The sequence below is a fragment of the Coccinella septempunctata genome, chromosome 8 (genome assembly GCF_907165205.1).
Source record: "Coccinella septempunctata chromosome 8, icCocSept1.1, whole genome shotgun sequence".
Lineage (NCBI taxonomy): Eukaryota > Metazoa > Arthropoda > Insecta > Coleoptera > Coccinellidae > Coccinella > Coccinella septempunctata.
The window spans coordinates 18,413,385-18,426,872 of NC_058196.1; the positions used below are offsets into that span (position 1 = coordinate 18,413,385).

General features: G+C 36.7%; 1 protein-coding gene across 1 annotated transcript; it reads left to right on the top strand.

Annotated features, from left to right (window-relative positions):
- Positions 1–1,194: 1,194 nt before the first annotated feature.
- On the top strand, positions 1,195–13,488 carry LOC123319094 (U4/U6 small nuclear ribonucleoprotein Prp3). The gene is made up of 7 exons (XM_044905944.1): positions 1,195–1,306; positions 1,366–2,040; positions 10,202–10,434; positions 11,520–11,763; positions 12,287–12,591; positions 12,760–12,962; positions 13,178–13,488. The coding sequence occupies exons 2-7, from the start codon at positions 1,368–1,370 to the stop codon at positions 13,425–13,427; spliced, it is 1,908 nt and encodes a 635-aa protein (XP_044761879.1). The 5' UTR covers positions 1,195–1,306; positions 1,366–1,367; the 3' UTR covers positions 13,428–13,488.

Below are 13,488 nucleotides of genomic sequence, written 5' to 3' on the forward strand. Positions count from 1 at the left end.
TCACAAACTTACTCAGAGCTTGCTCTGATTACCCGAAGCGTTCACAAACGTACTTTTAGTTCCTCAGAGTATGCTCTCTGAGCATGACCATACGCATATGAACACACCCCTTTAGTTCAATGGTGACAGCATAGAACACTAATATACAGTAGGGATGGGCGAAAAATATCGATATATCGAAATATCGATATTTTTAAAAAAAATAATCGATAAATATCGTCGATATTTCGAATTCCGATACTATCGACTATCGATATTTATTTCGAAGTATCAAATTTCGATATTTTTCCATGTGTCGCACATCGTTGATCTGATGTGTTAACGACCACGACAATGAGTGGTGTATTGGGTTAACTTCGTAGTTCAATCCTTCGTATCTACGCATTGAACTCTATGGGTTCCCATAGAGTTCAATGTATCTACGGTACGGGTAGTTCATTGTTACGCTTTGTGACAGTAGTTCTAAACGAAAAGAAAAGGAGTGCACGTGCAATTACTGCAATTTGCACTCAAAATAGTAATTGATATTAGTTTTGTATTTTAAATGATGAAAATATTGATAACACTTCCAAATCTGTGCTTCATTCCGAATATTTTAATGAAGCTCATGGGTAACCACAAATTTGGTAGGTATATATCGTTAAACCGATATATTCAAATAATAAAAATATTGATAACACTTCCAAATCTGTGTTTCATCACGAATATTCTAATATATCGATATATCGAAATATCGATATTTTTTCACGATATATATCGATACTTTCGAGAAATATCGATACAATATATATCGATATTTTTTTCACGTTTGCCCATCCCTAATATACAGTGTGACAGTAAGGTGCACAGAAGCAAAGAGTTTACTCCATTGAACTCTATGGGAAGCATAGAGTTCAATAGTTTACTCAGAGATATTCTATATCTCTGAGTTTACTTGATGATCTGTGATCATAGTAAACGAGTTCGAGGGGCGATCGTTTTTGCCTCGGTGCTAGTCAGATTACTCAGAATCGTTCGTTTATGATATCCAGCCAGAAATGTATATGGTCCATATATACACCAAAGAGTATCAACTCATTGTTGTTACTCACAGATCTGAGACCAAACCAGAGATATTTTGGAATCATAGACACTGTGTGTTCCGTAGATAGAGGAAGTCCTCTGTGTTCTGTCTATGATCTAAATGTCAAATGGAAATGATATAACCTGATTGATTCAATTAATCTATGATTTCGATGCCCTGTTTGATGTTGGAAAAACTCTTTAAGTTGTTATTTACATTTACCGAAGTATTGAGTTTTGATAGGCAAGTAGTGCTAGTATAATATATACAATATATAAAATTGTAATTCAATTGAATTTTAGCAATGTCTCATTTGAGTAGGAGAGATATCGATGATTTACGGCCATCGATAGATAGAGCAGTTTATAAGATTCTTGGAGAGAAGGATTCTTCATTGGTCAGTACCGCAGTTCATTGTTTAAACTCAGGGTATGATAAACGCAAAACTATTGATAAACTTTCATCTTATGTTGATAGCAAAAAAGCGTTGAAACTAGGGGATAAAATATTTGATTTGATAGAAGATTTGAAATCATCTAGTTCTAAGAAGCGTTCTCGAGATGATATAGTAGAAAGAGAATCCAAGAAAAGCAAGTCATCTAGCTCTAGATACGATGAAAGGGACAGAGGCAAAGAAAGGGAAAGTAGATTTGACTCTGATCAGTCTCGGCATAAAGAAAGAGATAATGGAGATAAAAAAACGAATGGTGAACAGAAAAAAATCTTGGATTTGGCACCTAAGACCAATGTTAATATATCAAACATTGCTATTCCAACACCAAGTATTTATGGAATACCTCTGGGATTATTGAATAGGGGTGAAGCAGATAAGGCAAGAAAAATTGCCCAACTGCAAGCCCAGATAAAGAATAAATTCTCTTCTGGAATATTAGGAAATGTCATTCAAATTCCTGTTCCTTCTAATAAACCAACACCACTCATTCTAGATGAAGAGGGAAGAACTGTTGATAAATCAGGTAAGTTGTCTCATAATAAGTCTCTCTTTATCATTACTAGAAAAAAGGGTTATGATAATAATCCATGTAGACCTTTTTTCGGCTTATAGGGAAAATGGAATTCCGAAATTCTACCTATTTCTCAAACAGGAAATAGATTGTATTTCCAATTTGAATCATTTTTTGAGTCATTTCTTCATAGTTGCTCTGGTGAGGAATACAATAATATGCTTTCCATGAAAAATGGCTGCATGCAGAGATCCTTAAATTATCCCCTAACAATGACAAGAAAATTCTGTTCAAAAACTGAAATTCAAGTGGGAAACTAGTAGTTGGGGAGCCAAAGAGTGAAATTCGGGATTTGCTCGAGCGTGTCAGAATAATATAAGGGGACATACCTTGGACCCTGTAGAGTACCTCTACCAAAAATTAGACCTGTATATAGGGGGAATTGTCTAGGAGAGCCTGTCAGAATTGTAAAAAAAAACGATCATTTTACATACTCGAGCGTGTCAGCTTGCGTTCACAAACTTACTCTGAGCAAGCTCTGAGTAAGCTCTGATTACTCGAAGCGTTCACAAACGTACTTTTAGTTCCTCAGAGTATGCTCTCTGAGCATGACCATACTCATACTCTACTCTCGGAGTAAGTTTATGAACACACCCTCAGATGAAGATATATGTGGTTAATTACATGTTGAAAAGTATATATTCGCTTAATCTGACAATTTAAGCTTGTCGAAAATGTATGGGAGGGCGCCAAAGTTGCAATAAAAAAACGTGACGTGTACATTCTCGAGCGCAGTGGCTTTTTTCTTATATTGAAGCTAATAATTCAAGAATAATGTACATCAGACAGGGTTTCTACATTGACCTTGCCCTTTCACATGTGTGGCTAAGCTCCTCGGCCGTATCGCCCTCTAACTCGAGAACGGTTAAGAGTATGTAATCGCTTCAGACAAAACTTGTGTAGAATTTTATTATCTACAACTTTCATAATGAATACAAAAAGGATTAGAGGTACAGGCAGGGCAATATTCGAAAAAAAGCATTTTTATCATCTTTAAAGTGTCAGATTAAGAAAACCCCCCCTGATTAGTGTCAGATTAATGGGTCAACACATCTACAACACTGAGATTAACCATCTGTATGAAAATCTGACACGCTCGAATATGTACAAGTAACGATCTTTTTTTACATTTTCAAAGGACCGCTGTGACCTTGCGTCACGTCAAAATTGTCAGTCCCTTGAAAAGTAGCTTCCTTTGGGTCCAATTAACATATCTTCCAAAAATCTGACATGCTGGAAATTTTTTTTACCATTTTCAACGCCAGTCCCACCGCGCAAACTGTCAGATAAGCATGAATTCATTATTGTAGACGCGTAGGGCATATACAATATCTTATTCTGACACGCTCGAGTATGTACACTTGTTGTCAGGTGTTTTTTACATCTTTGAGACCCTGCAGACGCTTTCCCTATAAAATATTGCTGTGGAAAAAGATAGAGGGCGTTAAAGTTGAATTTTTTTTTCGTTTTTTGCTAATAATTTCACTGTATATTTTTTCATCCGTTTTTAAGAAAAACACAAATGAACAGGTCATAGCATCGGAAGGGGGTTTGAAGTAACGATTTATTTATTTTATTTATTTATTTCGACGATAAAGCCTAATTAAAAACAATGTAACATAAAAGAATCAACTTAAATTAAAGAATGTCATCGCAGAATAAGTTCTGGAAAATTGATTTTTCTATTTTTCATTTGACTTGTCCTATACATTGTAAATGTCTTAAGGTACCAATAAATATCTAATAATAATTATTATTATATCAATGTATTAAGATGAACAGCCACAAATACGTGCCAGTTGTCCTGTTAATTATTTATTCATGTTAAATTTTTGTTCAAAGTTCATCTTGACTTGAAACTTCCTTCAATTCCTTTTACTTATATTGATGCAAGATGATTTTTGTTGAAGAATTTAACATTCTTGTAATTATCTGTTCGGGAGATACTCATTCCCAACCATTGCATCATATGCATTTCATCTTCGGGTTAATATTTTTGAAATCTACTACTGATGTAACCTACCTATTCAAACTTCAAACTTTCGCTAAAGAAGATAACGAACATTAACTCTCCTCAAGCTAGTGCATATTATGATATTATACTGATCTCTTGTATTTTCCATGCAAATAACTGGATTTGGTATGCCTTCAATCAGTTTGTATAAACTTCAATTATGTTCGTCACATATTTTCCGAGAAGATTCGACATTGTGATAAAATGCGTAATAACAGAAATTTTTACGTAGAACGGGCAACATAGCGTTGATTTAAAAACCAAAATTGTTTTGACAAGCTTCATAACCCCACATTTTCGTACTATACTATACAGAGTGAAATGTGTCAAATTTCCATGGCCAATCAAGTGCTAAAATAAAAGTGAATGGAGTATACCTATATTGTATATGCTCGCTAACGATATATTCTAGATATTAGGGAGAGCGCCCACCAAAGTAGCGTAGCGCTGACATGGCACATACATGACATGCCTTCTCTCTTTTTCAATCACTTTCGGATTTTTTTGTAATATTAATTGTGGCAACGGCGCTATGACATAAACGACATTTCATGAGTGCCAACCTCACTCCGTTCAACTTACAAAAACTTGAGAAAATTATTTCGTGGCCAACCGAGTGCTAAAATAAAAGTGAATGGAGTATACGCTTTTTCACTCGAGTGAGAATTCGTGGCCGGCGTAGTATGAACAGATTCAGAGGGCGGTCCATATGAACATTTGATAATTTATCACCTTCGGCCGGTGGGCCAAATTTCAGAACTTCATTTTCTCTAGAAGCTTAGTTATTATGATAACCATGAATTTCAGTTTATTTAGTTTATGGAGTACCAGCCTCATCAATTCGAAGTTACTGGAGAATTATTTTGGCTACACCGGGTGGCCCACCCCAGACGCGGCGCTCATTTTGAGCGAGTAAATGAAGATATTTTGAGAATATTTTCTTGTGGTGTGTGTAGGATGTCCCAAAGCACAATCTAAAATTATTGACATATATACAGGCTGTTCGAAAACAAAGATATAGACCAGAGTTACACTTTTTTAAATGTAACACCCTATATTTGACCTCAAAAATGGAATGGCAAGCTCAAATTATGATGAGTTTCTTCAGATTACTTCATAGCTCTGAAGCACCATTTACGAGATAATGGCGAAAATCGAAAGTATGGAGTTTTTTAAATAGCAATTAATGAAGAAACTAGTTACGCCAGTGATACAGACAGAATTTTTTCGAGTAGATAAGTTGGCTACTCCTACATATAAAAAAAATTTCAACTCTGGAATATACAGTGATCATAATTAATTCTCAAACATCAACTACAAATAATCCTCGAAAACTTTCTTATTTCAAATGGCACACCCGGTATTTCTATACCTTGTTGAATGTAAAAATTAATTTCGAAACTATCTTCATAAAATTTTCCTACATCTAAACCTGATAGTTTCTGAGCAATTTTCGATTTTTAATTCAACTAGTAAACCATTTTGGCCATTATCTCGTAAATAATAATAATAATAATAATGACAGAAAGGCTAAGAAGAGACATTGGACGACTGACGGAGTACTTGAACGGGAATCGCGGAAGGAAGGTTGTGAAAGCTGCCAAAGAAATCATCGATGGAAACAGAACACACACCGAACGAGAGACGGAGAATGCTACAGCACACCATTGCCTTGACACTCTGAAGCAAAAATTAAGTCTGTATGCAGAACGCCTGAGGAGATATAAAAGCAATTATAGCCGGAAAAGAGACAATAATTTATTCGAAAAGTCCGAAGAATCTTTCTACCGGTCACTCACATCGTCGGATGGCGAAAATGGAAAGTTACCACCAAAGGAAGCCATTGAACAATTCTGGACCGAACAATTATCAACGAAACCTCAGTTCAATGGAAATACCGGATGGATTGAAGATGAAAAATCTGAAGCTATAAAATATGAGCCGATGCAGCATGACATGATCACAATTGAAGAAGTAAAATCAGCTATCAGAGGACTGCACAACTGGAAAGCACCTGGGCCTGATGGATTACAGAACTTCTGGATCAAGAAACTTTGGATCATGCATGACAAATTGACTTCCGCAATAAATGATGTCATTGAAAATCCTGAAAGAATGCCAGTATTCCTTACACATGGCACAACATACCTGTTACCTAAAGACCAAAGGAATACAGAAGACCCATCCAAGTACCGACCAATCACATGTCTTCCAACGATGTACAAATTAATCACATCGTGCATTTCGAACCGAATTTACAACCATTGCGAAAGGAATAACATCATCGCCATGCAACAGAAAGGATGCACCAAAGACAGCCGAGGGTGCAAAGAGCAACTAATAATGGATTCAGTTATCTGCAATCAAGCGTTCTCCAAGCGAAGGAATCTTTACGCTGCGTACATAGACTACAAAAAAGCATTCGATTCTATACCTCACGAATGGCTCTTGACGATCTTGAAGATTTACAAGGTGGATCCCAATATTGTTAAGTTCCTTAAAAACGCCATGTCAACCTGGCGTACTAGTCTTCAAATGAAAGCAGCAGATTGCTCCATTACAACAGGACCTATTCCAATAAGACGCGGAATTTTCCAAGGAGACTCGCTGAGCCCTCTGTGGTTCTGCATGGCCCTGAATCCCTTGTCTCATAGATTGAATTCTACGGACTACGGATTCTCCATCAAGAGCGGCAGTAGAACTATGATGAAACTGAATCATCTCCTTTACATGGACGATTTGAAACTCTTCGCATCTACCAAAAAACAAATGCAACTGATGCTGAAAATGGTGGAAGGATTCTCGGAAGACATCAAAATGAAGTTTGGACTAGAAAAATGTCGACTGCTAAACATAACGAGAGGGAAAATAGAAGATGGTACGTTCAAACTCAAGGAAGGTGCAGAAATTGAAGCATTAAAGGAAGGAGACACATACAAGTATCTAGGCATAAAACAGGCAAGAAAAATCAATCAGACTCAGATGAAGAAAGAATTAACGGAGGAGTTCACCCGAAGATTGAGGAGGATAATGAGAACTGGTCTTAACAGCAAGAACCTGATAAAAGCGATTAACACCTACGCTTGCTCGGCGCTGAGCTATTCATTTGGTATAATCTCTTGGACGACCACCGATTTAGCAGCTTTACAGAGAAAAATACGGACGATGCTGACTAAACACAATAAACATCACCCCAAAAGCTCAATAGAACGGACAGAGCTGCCACGACATCTTGGGGGTAGAGGAATTGTTGATTTGTCCAACCGTATGTCCCAGGAAATTGAAGGACTTCGAAACTATTTCTTGAGCAAGGCAGCTTCGTCAGAACTCCATCGAGTAGTTTGTGTTGCTGATACTTCCACACCGTTAAAGCTACACCAGGATCACTTGGAAACCGTCGAACACTCTGCAGAAAGTAAAATGCAGAAACTGATTGGCAAACCTCTGCATGGGAGGCACCAGAATGAGGTCAACCATGATTACGTCGACATATCTGCGTCGAACTACTGGTTGACTTCCGGAAGGTTGTTTCCTGAGACAGAGGGCTTCATGCTCGCCATCCAGGATCAGGTGATTCCAACAAGAAATTACATGAAATACATCGCCAAGGATGCCTCAGTGGCGGACGATAGCTGTCGTTATGGCTGTGCGACACATGAAACTATCCAGCACATCACCGGGGGATGTCAGAAGTTCGCGGGCACGGAGTACAAAAATAGACATGATGCCGTTGCCAAGATTCTTCACCAAGAATTGGCACTGAAACACCAACTTCTGAGTTCGAAAAAGGTTCCTTATTACAATTACCATCCAGATGCTGTATTGGAAAATGAACATCACAAGCTCTACTGGGATCGCACGGTTCTCACAGACCGGAAAATAACCCACAATAGACCAGACCTCATATTGCTCAATAAGAATGAGGACAGAGCACTATTCATCGATGTGGCGATTCCAAATAATAACAATCTTCTAGATAGGCACACTGAAAAAATTTCAAAGTACAGAGATCTCGAGGAACAAACCAGGAGACAGTGGAAGCTGAAAGATATCAAGACCATCCCTATTGTCATATCATCTACAGGCCTGATACCGAAGAAACTGCTAGAGAACTTGAGGAAGCTTCAGTTGGACGAAAATATCTATAAAGTCATGCAGAAGGCGGTACTGCTGGGAACGGCGAGAACTGTACGCAAGTACATGGGAAATTCAGAGGAACACCGTCTGCTCCGACAGGAAGTGCGGGTGGAGCAGGAATCCAACCTACAGCAGGGAGGCGAGGAGCGACCCGGACCCGACCACCACCACGAGCCCGAAAACCTGGAAAGGGCTCCAACAGAGCTTAATCCTTTTGATATCTGAGATATCTGGGATAAGTGAATTTTCCTCTGGAGAGGAGTGTGAAAGCCGCAAGGCTAAAGTCATAATAATAAGTTTATTGCAATAATATAAGATCCATACAACTATCCATTATCCATCAAAAAGAACGAGAAAAAAAGAAAATTATACATTGCAAACGGTCTCACGTCAGTATAACTGTTATTACTGTGACACCGAAAAATCCCACAAAAAAAAAATACATACAAAAGTTCGAGAAAAAAAAAACAATTCACCCATGTTCCACACACCGCCCAACAAAAAACCCATCATGGATTGAGCACCCCCTGAGGAGTAACATATAGCATTGAAAACAATCACATGTCGGATAGCAAGTAGCCTTAAAATCCACACTACGCACTTGAAGAGAGGAGTAGTTTCCGATAATTGGACTTGAACACCTCCGGTTTGCAGGACTTAAGATGAGGTGGTAAGCGATTATATAATGAATACACATTAAATGAAAAAGAACGACGAAACAAGGCAGTTCTGAAAACAGGTGGAGAAATCATACCTCTGAACCTTACATTGATATTATGAACATCCGATCTGAATCGTATTTTGTTATACAAATAGGGAGGTGATTTAAAGTATATAATTGAGCGAAACATCACTGCAGAGTGTAGCTCACGTCTTTGCTCCATACTCAACCAATTGCAGCATTTCAACTTATGAATGACTGGTTCATACTTTCTAACGCCATGAATAAAGCGAAGACACGCACGCTGGACCCGTTGGATTCTCACCCTATCATCAACACGCAAGCAGGGACCATACAACACGTCACAAAAATTAAAATGACTTAGTACGAGTGAGTCAGTAAGTAATATTTTCATCTTCTGCGGCAGGAAATGCCTATGGGGGTAAAGACTTCTCAATGCAGTGTAGGCCTGGTGGTCCTTCTTAGGTAGGTAGGAAGAAAATCATCATAATTTGAGCTTGCCATTCCATTTTTGAGGTTGAATACAGAGTGTTACATTTAAAAAAGTGTAACTTTGGTCTATATTTTGACCCTGTATATATGACAATAATTTTAAATTGTGCATTTGAACACCCTACACACACCACAAGAAAAGATTTTCAAAATATCTTTATTTACTCCCTCAAAATGAGCGCCGCTTCTGGGGTGGGCCAGCCGGTATATCTTTATACAGGGCATTTTCCTACAGGGGGTGATTCTTTCACCATTTCGAATAAAAAACTTTGTATGAAAAGGGTCGGCATCGTACGAACTGCGATAATCGGTTTCAAGAAAAAAACTTTTTGTACTCGAATTGAGTGCGATTTATGTCCCATAATAGATTTTCATGTTCATTTTTTTATACATACCTTATTAGTAATGTGTATGCCTTGGGCAGCCTACTAAGATGTGAATTTTTGTGAAATAAATTAAATATTTGCATCCTATCAAGATTTTGCATTAATTGGTGAACTTTTCATATCAATGGTGGGTTTATGCAGTCATTTTTAGTATTAAGACCAAATATTAAAATAAGAACTAACATGTATTTGCCATAATAGTGCCCATTGGCGCGTGATCCCAGCGTAAAACCTGACGTGTGCTACAGAAGAAATCTTTTCTGTATAAATTCGGCGCTGTTATGTATATTCCGGCTCAAAATAAAAATTGCCTTCGTTTGAAATTTACATTCAAGTAACTATAATAAGCTAAATGAATCTGTAGGAAACTACCGCCTTAATCATTATTTTTCCCCTATCTAGGTAAAGCTGTTCAGTTGACCCATGTTGTACCTACATTGAAAGCCAACATAAGAGCCCAAAAACGAGAACAATTCAATAAGTCTCAAAATCATGACAAAGTCCAGGAAGATAGTGGTGAAAGTAAATTTATTGATAGTCGGCTTAGTATTAAGCCAGCTGCACGTACAAAACGTGCGTTAAGGTTTCATGAACCTGGTAAATTCCAACAAATGGCTGAAAGACTTCGAATGAAAGTGAGTATTGAAACAACTGATGCTCAAGAACTAACAAGTGTTGATGTACCCATCCCGTAGGTAGCTCATTATATCCAAATCGATATCATCTTTGTCGCATGATGGATTCATGAAATCATATATAAGAAATATTCAGGATACTGTGTATTAAAGGTAGTTCTGGTATATACAGGGTCTGCCACCTAAAACTCCCCAGGCCAGTATCTTGGTCAATTTTTGAGATAATTCTGCTACCGGGATGTCAAACAATGAAGTAACTTTGATCTCATTGAGTTTTTTCTATACTTTCCAAATAATTTCTCCATTTTCATGAATTCCTATAAACAGGGTGTTTTATGGTCATATTTTAGTTCAATCAAATTTAATCGTGCTGGTCCCGAATTTAAGATTTCGCTGCAAGGTCAGTCGATGAGAATATCCACTCAATATGCATTCTCCTGAAAATTAAATAGAATATGACGAATGGTTCCGAAGTTATAGCTTGTGTAAAATATGGACCAAATGAATAAAGCACCCTGTATTTTGTACAATTTAGTGAGTTTTTCGTCACCATTTACCTCAGAAGCAATATTTTGAATGTTGCTTCTGATCCATTTACTTGACCAAGGCAGCAAAACTTTACTGTGAGAAATAAGTAATGGAACTTTTGCAGACATTTAAAATTTATAGGCCCAGTTGCAGAAAAGTAATTGTAATTTTGATAAGTAATGATCTTATACATAAGAAAATCAGGTACGCTGTTGTTCAAATAGCTGCTTGTGGTAAACAGAACGAACTGTATTTGAACATACAGGGTGCTTTACCACAAATTGGACAAGTATACTGTAGTCTTATAGACAATATTAGGAGAAAAATTTTTGCCTTATCATAGTTACACCGATTTCAAAGCATAAACAAGATACAGGGTGTTTAAGGCCATTAAGTGCTAACTATCGGTATAGTTATGTTTTCAATTATCCACTGAAAATTATCACTGTGTTTAAGGCCATTAAGTGCTAACTATCGGTATAGTTATGTTTTCAATTATCCACTGAAAATTATCACTGTCCATTTCAGACAAATACTTGAGATAAATTTTTTTGTAGGCCCAACTTGAAAAATTGCAAAATGAAATTTCACAAATTGCAAAGAAAACAGGTATATCCTCCGCAACAAAATTAGCTTTAATTGCAAAGTCTGAAGGTGCGATCGAAGAAATTCCCCAGATGGAATGGTGGGATTCAGTTATTTTGGAAGATAATCTAGATACAATGAAGGATGGCAAGATTGCAATAAAAACTATAGCCATCAATACTTTAGTAGAACACCCCACTCAGATGAGATGCCCAAGTAAGTAAAACAAAAAATATTTTCAAAAATCTTCGAATTATTACAATTTTCAGCATTTCGAGTAAAAAAAAATTCAACAAGCTATCGTTCGTCTACACTGTGAATAATGAAAGTCTTGACAGCTTATCCAAAGAAACAGTTCTACATTCGAAGTCAGATATAAAATTAGTATAGATTACTCAATGAGTATTTGGGTTAATCTCATGCACAGTAATAATAATAAGCATTATAATGAGGATTATTCTCACAACACATAATTGCAGTATGCAAACAAAACCTGGTTTCGACTTGACAAAGGAGACTGGGGTTATCAAAATTGACTAATTTTATTTCACATAAAAAATATTAACCACAATCACATAATTATAGTCTAAGCCAATCAGAAATCGTGTCTTTCTACTGGCGAATTAATTTTCCAAATCGCGTCAGTAGTTCCAGAGATTTCTTCCTACAAACAAACTCACAAACTTTCTCTCTTTATAAAATCAGTTTAGATTATATATAAAACAACATTTTATTTTAGCCGATCCTATTAAACCTTTGTACATGCAAGTTTTCTTGACGAAAAAGGAAAAAAAGAAATTACGAAGACAAAACAGAAGGGAAATGTGGAAGGAAGAGCAAGAAAAAATAAGACTGGGCTTGGAACCACCACCAGAACCAAAATTGCGTATCTCGAATCTGATGAGAGCATTAGGAACTGAAGCTGTACAAGATCCAACAAAGATTGAAGCTCATGTCAGAGAACAAATGGCAAAAAGGCAAAAAGCTCATGAGGATGCCAACAATCAGCGAAAACTGACTCCTGAACAGCGACGGGAAAAGAAGGTAAGATAACAAGTCTCTTATGACGGATGGATAATTCCCCAGTACAAGATTTTTTGGATCTTTTCAACTTGACTTTGTCAAATTTGCTTTCCTAAGTCCATTTTGTAGGTTGTTATCCTGTGAAGAAATCCGTACTTGCGTTTTAATCGCTAAATACTCATTTTTTAGGTTAAAAAATTGAAAGAAGATACAACTCTTGGTGTTCAAGTTGCAGTATATAGGATAAAAGATCTACATGAATTAGCATCGAAAAAATTCAAAGTTGAAACTAATGCTAAACAACTTTTCATGACAGGAACCGTTATGCTTTATCGGGATTGTTGTGTGGTTGTTGTGGAAGGTGGACCTAAGCAACAGAAAAAGTACAAAAGGTAATGGGTCACAAATTATTTTTATTTTTGATTTAATTCATTATCTGTTCATTTTCTTGTTTGTTCTGAATGGCTTAATGTAACATCTAGAAGAGGAAGTTCATTATCATTATCTCTTCCAATTTCATTGTGAATTCTCATTATGATTATATTTTTTGTATTTGACCTCTTCCCAAAATACTTTTTCCATTTGATTAATACTGTTTAAATTTTAGATTGATGTTGAATCGAATAAAATGGGAAGAAGATGTGGTGAAAGATCCTGATGGTAACGAAGTACCCAATCAATGTGTCCTCGTATGGGAAGGTACAAGCAAGCAGAGGAACTTTGGGGAGGTCAAATTCAAAGTATGTCCTACAGAAAGGATGGCCAGGGAGCATTTTAAAAAACATAAAGTGGAACATTATTGGGACCTCGCTTATAGTGGGGCTGTGCTAGAACAAGCAAATGATACTTTTACATAACTTTATTTTATTACTCATTCAATATAAAAGATCATGTAAATAAAAATTTCCTTGAACTCAA